This window comes from Labeo rohita, chromosome 18 (assembly GCF_022985175.1).
Source record: "Labeo rohita strain BAU-BD-2019 chromosome 18, IGBB_LRoh.1.0, whole genome shotgun sequence".
Lineage (NCBI taxonomy): Eukaryota > Metazoa > Chordata > Actinopteri > Cypriniformes > Cyprinidae > Labeo > Labeo rohita.
In genome coordinates this window covers 5,549,713-5,565,692 of record NC_066886.1, presented here as the reverse complement: position 1 = coordinate 5,565,692, position 15,980 = coordinate 5,549,713, and the positions used below count along the sequence as shown (strand labels likewise).

The 15,980-nt window shown below is 37.2% G+C and overlaps 1 protein-coding gene across 1 annotated transcript in view; it reads left to right on the top strand.

The window, feature by feature from the left end:
* Positions 1–13,755, top strand: part of frmd4a (FERM domain containing 4A) — an 80,715-nt gene extending 66,960 nt beyond the window's left edge. Inside the window, 10 exon segments of the mRNA XM_051135203.1 lie at positions 551–684; positions 2,247–2,369; positions 2,897–3,128; positions 3,400–3,456; positions 4,416–4,510; positions 4,512–4,654; positions 4,730–4,885; positions 5,958–6,790; positions 8,523–8,619; positions 12,343–13,755. Coding sequence (XP_050991160.1) covers positions 551–684; positions 2,247–2,369; positions 2,897–3,128; positions 3,400–3,456; positions 4,416–4,510; positions 4,512–4,654; positions 4,730–4,885; positions 5,958–6,790; positions 8,523–8,619; positions 12,343–12,448 — 1,976 coding nt within the window. The 3' untranslated portion in view covers positions 12,449–13,755.
* Positions 13,756–15,980: the final 2,225 nt, after the last annotated feature.

Sequence of the window (15,980 nt, the reverse complement as noted above, 5' to 3'; positions counted from 1 at the left end):
AGAGATGCAGGAAGCTGTCCATGATGCATAGTTTCACTGTGAGAAAACACATGCATTCACAGCCTCGACTAATTTCTACCACACGTTGACAAACACCGGTTTAATGTCTTTCGCATTGTATGGTGATATTAAGCTATCACTGTTGTTATGTAATCCTTCCCAATCTTGCCAAAAAATTTAGCCGACTACCTTGTAAACATCTCGGCACACACAACTTTGCCTCATACTCTGATCCACATAGAGTATCTGCTAAACAATGCTGCCCCATTGGGACCCTTTGTTCAATTCTGTCCGGAAACACACACACACACACACATATTTTGCCCCTTTCATAAGGTTGAAAGAGGTGAGGTACACACCCTCTTGCTAAGCAAAAAGGTCAGTCTAATTGTTTAAGCTGAAGTCTGAAGCTTGTGCTGATTTGACCTTTAAACATTTCTGATCTTTGACCTTTAGGTTGCACACACATACGTATTTGGTCAAATGTGACTTGTGTCAATTCTAGATTTGATCTAACCTTCTCTCCGTGTGTGTGTGTGTGTGTGTGTAGGCTCTCAAGAGTCAGACAGCTCCCAGACCGCTAAGAAGGACATGTTGGCGGCTCTGAGGGCCAGACAGGAAGCTCTGGAGGAGACGCTGAGACAGAGAATAGAGGAACTCAAGAGCATCTGCATCAGAGAAGCGGTAAGGATCGAAACTACTTCTCACTTCAGCATAGCGGCTTTTCTTGAGAACCTGAGCTTACTTGCTGTCTGCAGTCTACAAAGGAAGCTATTTTGAAACTTTTTATCCATTTGGTTCAAATATACAGTTAATCTTAAAAATCGATTATGGTATTACAGAATCTCTTTAAGGAAAATCATTTGTGTAGGGACAAAAAAAAAAACAGGAATTGTGATATGGGTTCTTCTTTTTTTTTTTTTAAATGTGTTGTAGATGGATGTAAGAGTGCATATTTGATCTTCTTCATGCTGAATTAGCAGCTGGAAGTATTAAAGCAAAGACAGGCTTGTTTATAATTTATAAAGTCATTTTTTATTACAGAGTAAACTGTTTTGGTCATTTAATTTAATATGAACTCTTGTAGCTTCTCTCTGGACTGCTTAGAAAGAGTGAGACAGCTATTTAACCACTATTAGATTTTACTGGTGTTGGCACAAGTATATACAGTTAAAGTCAAAAGTTTATACACACACACACACACACACACACACACACCTTGCAGAATCTGCAAAATGTTAATTAATCATTCTTAATACTGTGTTGTTGCCTGAATGATTCACAGCTGGTGTTTTTTTTTGTTTTGTTTGTTTAGTGATAGTTGTTCATGAGTCCCTTCTTTGACCTAAACAGTTAAATTGCCCGCTGTTGTTCAGAAAAATCCTTCAGGTCCCACAAATTCTTTGGTTTTTCAGCATTTTTGTGTATTTGAACCCTTTTCAACAATGACTGTATGAAACACAGTGCATTAAGAGCTGGAGAGTGAAAACTGTTTTGCTTTTTGGATTTGAAGGGTAAATTTAACTTATTTTGTCTTCTGGAAACAATTAAGTATCTTCTGTAGCTTCTGAAGGGCAGTGCTAAATGAAAAATTATATTTAGGCAAAATAAGAAAAATGTACACCCCTTCATTCTGTTCAAAAGTTTACATTTCTGGCTCTTACTGGATGATTTTTCCTTCTGGAGTATCAGTGAGCATTTGAACCTTCTGTAATAGTTGCATATGAGTCCCTCAATTGAAAAGATGGATCCCAAAATCATATAGTCATTGTGGGAAAGGGTTCAAGTACACAAAAATGCTGAAAAACCAAAGAATGTAGGATTTTTCTGAAGAACAGAATGCAGTTTAACTGTTCAGGACAAGGGACTCATGAACAACTATCACTAAATACAGAAAAAACACATATCTTATTCAGGTCAGTATTAAATAAAAAATAACATGCATTTTGTTTGATCCCTCTTATTTTGGTAAAATAATGAACATTTTGCAGATTCTGCAAGGTGTATGTAAACTTTTGACTTCAGCTGTATTAACTGTAAACACTAGGTGAGATACCTGATTAGTAAAATATGAAATGCATGATCTATGATTTTAAAAGGTTCTAAAAAGCAAGCACCACTTGGGATGGCTCAAAATTGTCAAGCCTAGATTTGCTGCTCACAAAGGTTTTGATCAGAACCAGTATCCTAATCTAACACACAACAACAGCTGGAATAAGAGTCTAACATAGTGTGTTGTGTTTCAGGAGCTGACAGGAAAACTTCCAAAAGAGTACCCTCTCGACCCTGGGGAGGAGCCGCCCACCGTCAGACGCAAAATCGGTACCGCCTTCAAACTAGACGAGCAGAAGATCCTGCCCAAAGGAGAGGTCAGTGACTCTTTATAGTGTGATTTATAGTTGGTACCGTAGAAACTTCTGAACCCCTGACCACAGCGAACACTGCACAATTGTTTTATCACAACTGCCCTTTAAACCACAATCAGACATTCATGTATGTATGCAGTAGGGTCTATAAATAGCTCCTGTCTGGCATGATCAGAGGAAGTGGCGATAGCGCACTGTATGCGTTGAGTGTCAGCCAAAGGAGCTGGATTACAAAACACCCAAAAAAAGAGCTTAGCTGTGTGAATGAAGAAATCTGATTTATGTAAGAGGTCACAATGTCATCTTTGCCTTTGTATGTGTGATTTTACATGACTGATGATTGTTGATTTTGGGTGATTAATCGAAGGCATTGAGAAGAGGCTACAATATATGAGCTGTCTCAATGTGTATGTGAGAACTAGACAACTTGGCGCCCGTAGTTGTCTTGTTACTCTGACAAAGTGTGTTGCAAATTGCACAAAGGATGATTTAAAGTTAATCCGTTTTGTGTGTTTACATCTGTTTTTTAGGAAGAGGAATTAGAGCGTTTGGAAAGGGAATTCGCCATCCAGTCTCAGATAACGGAGGCAGCGAGGCGGTTAGCATCCGATCCTCACATCAGCAGCAAAAAGCTGAAGAAACAGAGGAAGACATCATATCTAAACGCTCTGAAGAAGCTGCAAGACATCGAGAACGGCATAAACGAGTACCGCGTTCGTTCTGGGAAGAAACCCACACAACGTGCCTCTCTAATCATAGAGGGTGAGGAATTCTGTTCGTTGTGTTTGTAGACACTTTCTCAGCACTCCTGTGAGTTCATTAAGTGTTTCCTCTGTAAAGTCTTTCATGCTGAGAGCAAGAGTAATCGCACCTCCCCGAAGACCTATAAAACTGTGTGAACGTATGTGTCTATGTGTGACCTCTGCTGCGAAAATTCATTTAACACACTCGTGTTCATGCTTAGGTTGTAAAGATTTGTTTGACCTGTTGGTGGAAGTTTTCACTTTTAAGTGTCTTCGTCTTTGTTTGGCAGAAGCGAATATCGGCTCTGAGGATAGTTCGCTGTCTGATGCCCTGGTGCTGGATGATGGTGAGTTTTTATAGATAAATACTATTTTACTTGTGTATTCTGGTTTTAAATTAAAGCAGAATATTTAACAAGGAAAATTTTCTCAACGGATACAGTTGAAGTCAAAAGTTTGCATACACCTTGCAGAAATGTTAATTATTTCACTAAAATAAGAGGGATCATACAAAAAACATGTTATTTTTTTATTTAGTACTGACCTGAGTAAGGTATTTCACATAAAAGACATTTCCATATAGTCCACAAGAGAAAATAATAGTTTAATTTATCAAAATGACCTTGTTCAAAAGTTTACATACACTTGATTCTTAATACTGTGTTGTTACCTGAAAGATCCACAGCTGTTTTTTGTTTAGTGATAGTTGTTCGTGAGTTCCTTGTTTATCCTGAACAGTTAAACTGCCTGCTGTTCTTCAGAAAAATCCTTCAGGTCCCACAAATTCTTTGGTTTTTCAGCGTTTTTGTGTATTTGAATGCTTTCCAAAAATGACTGTATGATTTTGAGATCCATCTTTTCACACTGAGCACAACTGAGGAACACTCACTGATGCTCCAGAAGGGAAAAAAAGATGCATTAAGAGCTGGGGGGGTGAAAACATTTTAAATTTGAAGACCAGGGTAAATTTCACTTATTTTTCTTTTGGGGAACATGTAATTATCTTCTGTAGCTTCTGAAGGGCAGTACTAAATGAAAAAAATATGATATTTAGGCAAAATAAGAAACATGTACGCATCCTCATTCCATTCAAAAGTTTTCACCCCCCAGCTTTTAATGCATTGTTTCTGATAGTACACATAATTCATTTTATGATTTTTTTTTTTGTTGTTTGTTTGTTTTCCCAAAATGAAGTTCTTTAATCTTAATTTTTATAGTTTCTTTTAGCAGTTTTGTCCCCAAAAGTAAAACATATGCATGCACCATCTTAATCATTAAATGATATTTACCTCATTTCCTTCTCCAGATGACCCCCAGGTGACAGGAACCCCCACATTCTCTCCGGCTGCCTCGCCACACAAAGGTCTCCCTCCCCGACCCCCGTCCCACAGCCGGCCGCCTCCCCCCACAGTCCCTGGATGGACTGAGACACCTGCACTACCAGCGCAGTGACTACGACAAGTCCCCGATCAAACCGCGCATGTGGAGCGAAAGCTCATTAGACGAACCCTACGAACGGGTGAAGAAACGTTCCTCACACTCCAGGTATGGACCAATCTGAAAATGTATGTTGGTATTAGTAGTGTGAAGCACAATGTTAATTCTTTTCTCGTTCTGCAGTAGTCACAGGCGGTTCCCTAGCACGGGCAGCTGTGAGGCGGGAGGGAGCAACTCTCTCCAGAACAGCCCTGTGCGCTCCCTCCCTCACTGGAACAGCCAGTCCAGCATGCCCTCCACCCCTGACCTGAGAACACGGAGCTACGTCCACTCGGCCAGGTGCTGGACACACACACACACACACTCTCTCTCTCTCTCTCTCAAATGTCCTCTGCTGTCAACATGAGAACATCACCTGTGGTTTTATTTAACATTCTGTTTACATAATTGTATTGCTAGGCTATATAAACTAATTCTTATTTTATATGAAGGATTCATATTTCAATTAATTCATATTAAATGCATACATTAAGGTCAAAATCAAACATAAAATCAACATAAATTCTAAATCAAAAGCAAAAACAGTAATATTATGAATTATTATTATTAATATACACTACCAGTCAAAAGTTTTTGGACAGTAAGATTTTTAATGTTTTTTGTCTCTCCTGATCACCAAACCTGCCCCACCTGGGGGGTGGGGAGAAATTATAGTAAATAGAGAATATAATAGAGAAATAATACTTTTATTTAGCAAGGATGCTTTAAATTGATCAAAAGTGTTGATTAAGACATTTATAATGTTACAGAAGAGTTCTATTTCAGATAAATGCTGTTCTTCTGAACTTTTTGTTCATCAAAGAAACCTTTTTTTTTTTTTTTTTTTGAGCAGCAAACTAGAATATTAGAATGATTTCTGAAGGGTCATGTAACTGGAGTAATAATGCTAAAAATTCAGCTTTGAAACAACAGGAATATATTACATTTTAATACATATTCAAATAGAAAACGGTTATTTTAAATAGTAAAAATATTTTAAATTTTTACTGTACTTTTGATCAAATAAATACAGGCTTGGTGAGCAGAAGAGACTTCTTTAAAAAGCATTAAAAATCTTTAAGCTTTAAAAAAAACTTTTAACTGGTAACGTATTAAGGACTGTTTTTATATATATGTTAAAACGTGATTTATTCCTATGATGCAAAGCTGAATTTTCAGCATCGTTACTCCAGTGCTCAGTGTCACATGATCCTTCAGAAATCATTTGAATATGCTGCTCAGTTATTATCAGTTATCATAATGTATCCTTGCTAAATAAAAGTTTTAATTTATTATAAATGTTTTTAAAAAAATATAATATTTAAATAATTCAAATATTTAACTAAAATTCTATTTTTCTACTCTTTCTCAGTCTAACTCAGCCATTCCGTGGCCGGAGTTCCAGTTTGGAGTCTCAGGGGAAGCTGCTATCCTTGGAGGCGGACACAGAAGCGGGACTTAGCCCTGACCTGTTTCTATCAGGACCACAGAGGACAGGAAGCAATGGCTCTGTTGTCCCCGACGACTGCTCATCTTGCACCAGCCACTCCAGTTCAGAACATTATTACCCCTCATCCACCTCCAACCCTAACTACTGTACGCTGGCCGAGGACTCGCCCTCCAAAGCCCGTCAGCGGCAGCGACAACGTCACAAGTCTGCCGGACACCTGGGTGCGTCCAGCTCTGGTAGCATGCCCAACCTGGCGGCCCGCAACGGGGGCACCCACGGAGGGGTGTGCGGCAGCCACCAGGGCGTGTACCTCCACAGCCAGAGCCAACCCTCCTCGCAGTATCGCATCAAAGAGTACCCGCTGTACACGGAGGGCAGCAGCCCCAATGCCGTGGTTGTCCGCAGCCTGGAGAATGACCAGGAGGGGCACTACAGCGTCAAGGCGCAGTTTAAGACCTCCAACTCATACACAGCCGGGGGGCTTTATAAGGAGGGGTGGGGCTCCGGGGAGGACGGGGAAGCAGGTGGTGGCAGCGGGAGGTTGACGCCCTCCCGCTCACAGATTGTGAGGACTCCGTCTCTGGGCAGGGAAGGAGGAGGAGGAGGGGGACGGGCAGCGGTGTCAGAGGAGCTGCGGTGCTGGTACCAGCGCTCATCTGGATCGCTAAAGGAGCACAGCCGCGTTACGCACACCAGCTCCAATGCTTCAGACGGCCGTGGAGGACGAATAGGGACACTAGTGAAGGGGTCACCAGGTGAGCAGGTCAAATATCAACAATGCAAAAAGATATTTGGGATCAGTAAGATTTTTATTGTTTTTTAAAGAAGTCTCATATGTTCACCAAGGCTGCATTTGTTTAATCAAAAATCTGAAAAAAATCTTGCAAATTTTAATAACTGTTTTCTATACACTTTAAATTTATTTAATTTATTTAATTTATTCCTGTGATGCAAAACTGAATTTTCAGCATCATTACTCAAGTCTTCAGTGTAACATGATCCATCAGAAATCAATATAATATGCTGATTTGTTTGCTCTGTTGTGCTGCTTTATATATTTTTTGGAACCTATGATACTTTTTTGCAAGATTCTTTAGTGAATAAAAAATAAAGAAAGAACAGCACTCATTCAAAAAAGTATAACAATGTAACAACATAAGTCTTTACTATCAATTTTTCATCAATTTAAGACATCCTTGCTTTTCTTTATAACTTTTTATGCCTTGAATAATCCTGAAAAAAGTCTCATATATATATATATATATATATATATATATATAAAAAATATATGATTTCTGAAGGATCATGTGACACTGAAGACTGGTGTAATAATGCTGAAAATTCAACATTGAATCACAGGAACAAATTCAATTTTAAAGTATATTAAAATAGAAAACAGTTATTAAATTTGCAATAAAATTTAATATATTAAAATGCAAAACCATTATTCTAAATAGCAATATTTTTTCACAATATGACCTTTTTTTCTGTTTTTTTGAAAACATCTTTAAACTGACCTCACTTTCTGATCTAAAACTTTTGAACTGTGCGCGTGTATATATATATATATATATATTTTTTTTTTTTTTATTATATTTATTTATTTATTTATTTATTTATTTATTTATTTATTTTATTTATTTATTTTTAAAGCTAGCCACCATTACTAATATAAAATGTATGTATGTAAAAAAAAAAAAAAATTAAGTCACAATAGAGGCTAGAGGCATCAGTTTCAATCAGACTAACTATACTGTGATTCATTATCTCATTAAACTGTCATTTTATTGGTTATGTCTGATTTCAGTTGAGCTGTTTGTGAGGTTTGATACACTGAAATCACTTTAGAGCTAATGATTTACTGTTATATTGAATGGCTTTATAATTTGACAACTAGACAAATTTGACTTCAAACATTTTTTTAGTGTCTGGAGCCTTGGAAAAAGAAAATTAAGGCTGTGGGAGTAAAGACAGTGTCCATTTAATATGTCATACAATCTTGTCTTATTTTCACAACCCATGTTTTATGGTGCTTCATGCATATTTTACTCAATATGGTACAAACCGAGTTTCTCACCCTCACAACCTCATTTTCATTCACATTACATTTACATATGCTGTGAACTTTAGGAAAGGTCTGTACATCTCACTTCATTTAGTACATACTTTCTACTGCAGTGATTTAGCGTGTTTGACAGAGTGGTGGAATGAGACCTATTTTATGTGTCAACTTCACTACATTGCTGTGAGGTGTGTGTGTATGGAGGCTGTCAGGGTGGTCTGGTCAGTGTGTGAGTGTGTGTCGTGGGGATTATCACCTCTCTCTGGGTGGCAGAAACACTCCAAACCTTTTCCAGAAGCTCAAGAGGGTGTTGGCAGCAAGCAGTCAGCTTTATCTCTGACACGTTCACCACTTGTATAAGCATATGTGACTGTAGTCCAGCTGTATGCATTAGTGTCTTACAGTGGAGTCTGTGTGTGTTTCAGCTGCATCTCCACACAGTCAGAGGAGTGGAACTCCCTGCAGTGACCCTGCAGCTACACCCCCATGCAGCCCACAACATATACTCAACTGGCAGAGCGGGTAAGACACTGAATCATTTAGAATTACACTAATATATATACATCTACACTACCAGTCAAAAGTTTTTGAACAGTACGATTTTAAATGTTTTTAAAGAAGTCACTTCTGCTCACCAACCTTACGTTTATTTGATCCAAAGTACAGCAAGAACAGTACAATTTAAACAATTAAAAATGTTTATTTCTGTTTGAATATATTTTAAAACGTAATTTATTCCTGATTTCAAAGCAGATGTTTTTGCATCATTACTCCAGTCACATGACAGAAATCATTCTAATATTATGATTTGCTCTTTAAAAAACACTATATTGAAAACAGCTGAGTTGAATTTTTCCAGGTTTCTTTGATGAATAGAAAGTTCAGAAGAACAGCATTTATCTGCAATAGAAAACTTTTGTAACATTATAAATGTCTTTATCATCACTTTTGATCAATTTAAAGCATCATTGCTAAATAAAAGTATTAAATTCTATAATTATACTGACTCCAAGCTTTTGAATGAAATAGTGTTTAATGTTACAAAAGTTTTTTATTTAAGATAAATGCTGATCTTTGGATCTTTCTGTTCATCAAAGAATCCTGAAAAATGTACTCAACTGTTTTAAATATTGATAATAAATAATAATAATAGTTAAAAATGTTTCTTGAGCAGCAAATCAGCATATTAGAATTATTTTTGAAGGATAATGTAGCACTATAGACTGGAGTAATGATGCTGAAAATGTAGCTTTAATCACAGAAATAAATTACATTTTAAAATATATTCAAATAGAAAACTGTTATTTTAAATAGTAAAACTATTTCAAAATTTTACTGTTTTTACTGGACTTTGGATCAAATAAATACAGGCTTGGTGAGCAGACTTCTTTAAAAAACATTAAAAATCTTACTTTTCAAAAACTTTTGACTGGTAGTGTATATGAAAATGTAGATGTATGTCTAATTAGTAGTTAGTTAATCTAAATAACACAACATAGTATCTAGTAACGTACTGCATCTCTGTAGTTTCCTAGATGGACTGACCAATCAGAATCATGCAATAATACTAAATAATTAAGTGACACTTTTTTCAGCCTAATCCAAAGAACATATTGCTTTAAATCAGTGATTTGTATCACCCTAGATGTGAGTATGCTTTTAGTCTAGGCTGATATGGTTTTCCTTGCACTAAACTTTGACCATGAATGTTTATATATACTTCATATTTTCATTGTGCTGTTCTTGGTTTCTTCCAAAATTGCACAATTGGCTTGGTTTTTCTGTAGATTGCGCAGCTTTGTTTGTCTGTGGGTATTTACTTCAAATAACAGTTTAAATTCAGACATATTTGAGGATGTTGGTCAAAGTCTGGGTTGCGGAGCACATTCTCTTGGTTTAGACGTGCACCTAACTGTACCAATGCTTTGTCTGTGTTGTTCACTTTAATAGTGTGTAACAGAACTACCCCAGTGTCGAAATTACACAACTCACTCTACATTAACTGATCACAGCTACCCACAAACGCTAACCTCTCTCTCTCTCTCTCTCTCTCTCTCTCTCTCTCTCTCTCTCTGTGTCTCACTAACCCACCTCTGCCTGAATGTGTATGTGTGTGTTTTCTCGGGGCAGTGATACGACTGAAAGTTCTCCTACTGAAGACCGTTCTCCCTCTCACCAAAGCACTGACCAGTAGAGAGGTACACTCTCTCTCAATCTTTATCTCTCTGCATGTTCTGTATCTCACTCTCTCACTCCTTCACTTCTCTGATTGTGTCATTTACTTGTGTTGGAGTTTAACTCAACAAATTTTATTTAAGTGTTACTGCTTTCAAATTACTAGGGAGTACTGAAGCAAAACTTTATGAGCAGTATGACCAAACGGTCACAAAATGAGAAATTTTATATTATGTGGCACAACAGTTTCTTTGTATGTATATTATATTTTTATTTGTATGTATATAATATTTTTATTTGTATATATATATATATATATATATATATATATATATATATATATATATATTTTTTTTTTTTTTTTTTTTTTTTTTTTTTTTTTTTTTTAATACTTGTATTGTATATGTACACTACCAGTCGAAAGTTTTTTGAACAGTAAGATTTTTAATGTTTTTTTTAAAGAATTCTCTTCTGCTCACCAAGCCTGCATTTATTTGATCCAACATATAGCATAAGCAGCAATATTGTGTAATATTTTAACTATTTAATATAGCTGCTTTCTATTTGAATATATTTTAAAATGTAATTTATCCCTGTGATCAAAAGCTACATTTTCAGCATCATTACTCCAGTCTTCAGTGTCACATTATCCTTCAGAAATCATTCTAATATGCTGATTTGTGGTTCAAGAAACATTTGTTTATTATTATTATTAATATTAAAACATTATGTACTATACCTGTCAAAAGCTTGGAGTCAGTATATTATTATTATTATTATTATTATTATTATTATTATTTTGTTTATTTATTTTTTGAGAAAGAAATGAAAGAAATTAATACTTTTATTGATCAATTTGATCAAAAGTGATTGTAAATAAATACAATTTCTATTTCAGATAAATGCTGTTCATCTAAACTTTTTATTCATCAAAGAAATCTAAAAAAAATTCCACTCAGCTGTTTTCATCATCATAAAAATAATGTTTTTTGAGCAGCAAATCATAATATTAGAATGATATCTGTAATGAGGCTAAAAATTCAGCTTTGAAATCACAGGAATAAATTACATTTTAAAATATATTCAAATAAATACCAGTTATTTTTAAAATATTTCAAAATTTTATGTTTTTGCTATACATTGGATCAAATAAATGCAGGCTTGGTAAGCAGATTTTTTAAAAATAATTTTTATTCTATATATAAATATATTTTTGTATTTTTCTATACATATAAAGACTTTTTAAAATATATTTAAGAATTGAATCTATTGAATATGTTAAATATGTTAAGCGGGAACTGAATTTATTAAATTTAATATTTAAGATCTGTTTAATACAGTATATTTAATGTTTAACAAATCAAATGTAATTCATCTGTTTTTTATTTTAATTGACTTACAATAACAATTCTATATTTGGGAATTCTTTCTTCATTGGTTCCATGTGCAAAAAAAACATAAAGCAAGTATTCTCGCTGTTGGCCAAAATGTGTTAGTATAGCTTAAAGCAGGGGTCACCAGATCTGGTCCTGGAGGGCCGGTGTCCCTGCAGAGTTTAGCTCCAACCCTAATCAAACACACCTGAACCAGCTAATCAAGGTCTTACTACGTATACTTGAAACTTCCAGGCAGGTGTGTTGAGGAAAGTTGGAGGTAAACACTGCAGGACAACGGTCCTCCAGGAACAAGGTTGGTGACTCCTGGCTTAAAGTGTCAAACCCCGGTCCTGGCAGGGCGCAGGCCTGCAGAGTTTAGATGCAACCCTAATAAAACACACCTGATCCAACTAATCAAGTCCTTCAGGCTTAATTGAAAACTGCATAGTATGTGTGTTGGAGCAGGGTTGGAACAAAACTATGCAGGGCTGCGGCCCTCCAGGAACTGAGTTTGACACCCCTGGCTTAAAGCATGTTCAAATTAACCTGTTAATTCGGATGACATTCAATTCCGTATGGGCCTTCTGATAGCTGCACAAACATAAATCTAGCTACTGCAGTATAAATGTTACAGCCTGTTAAATACACCTACGAAATGTCAAGACATCTGACACTTTCCTCTACTTCTCTGCAGATCGCCGTTCGCCGATAGTTGTTTCCTGAGCAGTCCCCTGTGCTCTGAGATAGTGGACGTACAGTGGTACGGGCACGAGAAGGCAAAGCCGGGAACGCTCGTCTAAACCGTCATCCCTCATCCCTCCCTCTTTAAAAGAGTGTTCAGAAGGCAGGCCTGACCACAGTCTGGACCTTAAATCATCTGAAAAAACACCAATGGCTGGAGCCAGTACCTCCTCAACCTCTCTTTCCTCTCTGTATATCCGGCGGTACAGTGCTTACGAACTAAGGGAATACAAGAGTCTGAATGAACTGAGCGTGACCTTGTCTGACCCTCCCACTCTGACTTTTGAATTTAGACCCGGCAGCCGGTTCCTCCGTATGCACAAACCCTCCCGATGTGCGTATGAGAGACGTCTTATGCGCGTTGTACTATAAGTGAACCCCACTCATGCGCACACACATGCTCAAATAGACATTCGTCCCCTGCTGTCGTGTGTGTCCCTCTGCACTGATGTCAGAGAGCCGGCGTCGTTCTCTCTCATGCACAAAAAAAAAAACATTCCGATGGATTGCTTTGGCGTCAACCATCTTTGTAGATCTTTATGTTCTCAGTTCTGTTATGTGGTCATCCTACAGCGCCCCTTCTCATCGGACCGGAGTGCATCATAAGCCCCTCCCACTGTCTGTGAACTTTGATACTTTGTGAATAACAATAGAGCATTTTAAAAAAAAGGCATATGCCTTTCTTCAGTCATTCTGGATTGGAAGATGAGCCCTGATATCGCTCAAGATTATGACGTTGAGGAAATTGGAAACATTTGTGTAATGTTGATTTGCCATCGATTCTGCTCAACCATTAGCTAACGTAGAAGCCATAGCTGTACAACAAATCTGATATCGCTAACCCATTACCCTCAGCTTTGAGCGACCGATCTGTGAAGTACCGCAACTCAGGCCGCGACCGGCAACTCGCCACCATGGTGCTCCCACAATGCCCTGCTGTAAGCCCACACTGCATGAACAGTCACAGACCTCCACGTATAGTGTTGTGACATCAGTGAAGTAACGAGACACACAAAAAAACCTTCTCCAGACACTCCTAGCCTTATCGGTTTCCTGTTTTTACGTATCTGTTTTTAATTCAGGATTTTAACACCACTATGACATAACGTTCGTATTTATAAAACCGTCAGATGAGCACAACGCAACGTGGCACACCGACACAATATTTCAACGAGTATGACGTTACCTCTTCCCTGACCTGAAAAGGCTTTCAGGAGAACAGCATTCCAGAATGTGACGCAGGTGCTTAATTTTAAAAGCAGCCGGTAAGCTCAGACAATACAGGGTGTTTCATGCTTTCTTCATGCAGTCGACCAGATCCGAAACCACGTGTGCCCCTCGCCTCGGTCGTCTGACCGAGGAAACATCAAGCCATAATGCTAAAGATACCGCATTTGTTACACGCCGCAAGATACGAAGCATCGTACGTGAAACAGGTAGCTGAAAGCACACCCTTTGCCGTTACAACTCAGCAGATGTTCAAAAGGGTCCAAATCACTTAGACATTCAATCTAAAAGTCATCCGATTCATGTTCTACGAATGGCCTATAAGTAAACCAGACGTTTTTATCTGCCCTAAAATTGATTGTTCATTTTTTGTGCATGCTCAGCACACTGTGTTATGCATCTTGATGTTAAAAACTAAAACCCGGTGTAAAAACAGCCCGTCATTTAGAGGTCGTTCAGACCTCAACCCTCTTAGGCCAATGTGAGGTCACTCCTCTCGTCTACCTGTACTCTATAACATTTTTATATTAAAAAAGAAAAAAACAACTAACACATTTATCAACATTTATAGGCAGGACTGTGGAAACTGGGTTCTTTTAAAAGAAACGTGAAACCATGATTTTTATAAATCAGTATTCGTTTATTTTCGGGTCTTTAAGCTGGGAAATGGCAAACAACACGTTCAGGTGCTACAGGAAGACCTGCTTTGGTTTCCTAGCTGTAGACGTTTCCTAACTGTTGTCAATAGTTTTAATACCAGTTGTGCGAAATGAAGGACGTTAGTTACTAAACTGTCTTCTCACTTCATCTTGACAATAGAAGCATGTTTCATGAGTTCATTTTCAGACATAACCGGACAGAATAAAAAGGTGTTGTAGAAAAAAAAATCGAGTGGAATTGTTGGGCGGGTTAAATATAACCAAATTCCACAGTTAATTTATTCTTTTTTCTATTCTAAGAATTTGTATAGTAACATTTTTCAAAAACCGTGTTGTTGGCAACCGATACTGAACTTTCCAGATGAGAAATGTGGTGGTTCTTGAGATTCTGAAATAAATTATTGCTGAATGTTCTCTAAACCCAAGCGTGAAATCACTTTATTGCTGTTATTCTGATGAATATGCATGCTTAATGTGCATTTATCGTTATTCAGAACGCAACGTGCCGCTCCAGGTGGATGAAGGTGATGATCTGCTTCCTCCAGGCGTAATTGAAATTCTTCCGCATGTCACCTTTGTGGATTATGTCCCTGCATGTGTAATGAGATCAGCCGCAGGTGAAGCTGACAATCACAACCGTTGATTGAAATACCAAGTACATGAAACTGAAATTTGATTTGCCAAGTATGAATGCTGCTCAAAAATATGCAAATGTGTGTCAATGTCGTGTCACGGAAAACATGAATCATTTTAATGGGGGAAAAGAGAAAGAAAATTGTTTTGCTTTGATCCTGCATTCAAGGTCACATGTATTGGATGTTCTGTTTTGGACAGAATTTATATATATATATATATGTGTGTGTGTGTGTGTGTGTGTGTGTGTGTGTACATGATTAGAAAATAGATTAGAAAATATAAATATAGCTTCAAGCAGCGATTACTTGGGTTCAAGTGCTTTAAGGCGTTTAAGCACATATTAAAAAAGACATTACGTATTATTTAGCAAGTCTGTTACCACCTAAACCAATAAAAAAGACAAGTAATTTGCCATAGAAATACTCAGTTTTTTAACATGTATGACTGTTATAGCTCCAGCTGTGGTCCGATCCCCCTAAAAACGTTGCATGCTTGTTTAGAATCACCTGTTGCATGTGTTCAGCAGGTTTTGTGAAGTTTTGAGTTTTTGTTTAGGCTTTACAGGCTTCTGGGTATATTTAGACAGGTCCCTTTTCTAAACAACGGTGTTATAGCTTCCCAAAGGGTACAGTTCAACATTTTTTTGAGAATTATTGATCTAGAGAGTCCAGAGAATTGTACTGCAGTGTTTTTTTTCCAGACTGAGCAAATAATCCTAGGACTTCTTCACAAAAGTAGATTTTTTTTACATTTTGTCAATCATTTAACAAATGATTTAATTGACAGCAGTGGTTCTAGAGGCAAAGTTGTCTGGAAAGAGGTCTATCGTATGATACGAATATTGTTTGTCTGTGTGCAAAACCGGACAATATGCAATCGTTTACGCCCTTGAAAAATGCGATATCACCCCCAGTGGCCGATTTCTTTAAAGTTTCTCACAGACCATTAGGGCCATGAGTCAAACCATGTTTGCCATGTTTTGGCCATGTTTTGTGAGATACGCAAATGTCCTTATAGCCTTGTGGCACTTTGGACCAAGACTGTGCGAACCAATTTTCATGTTGATAGG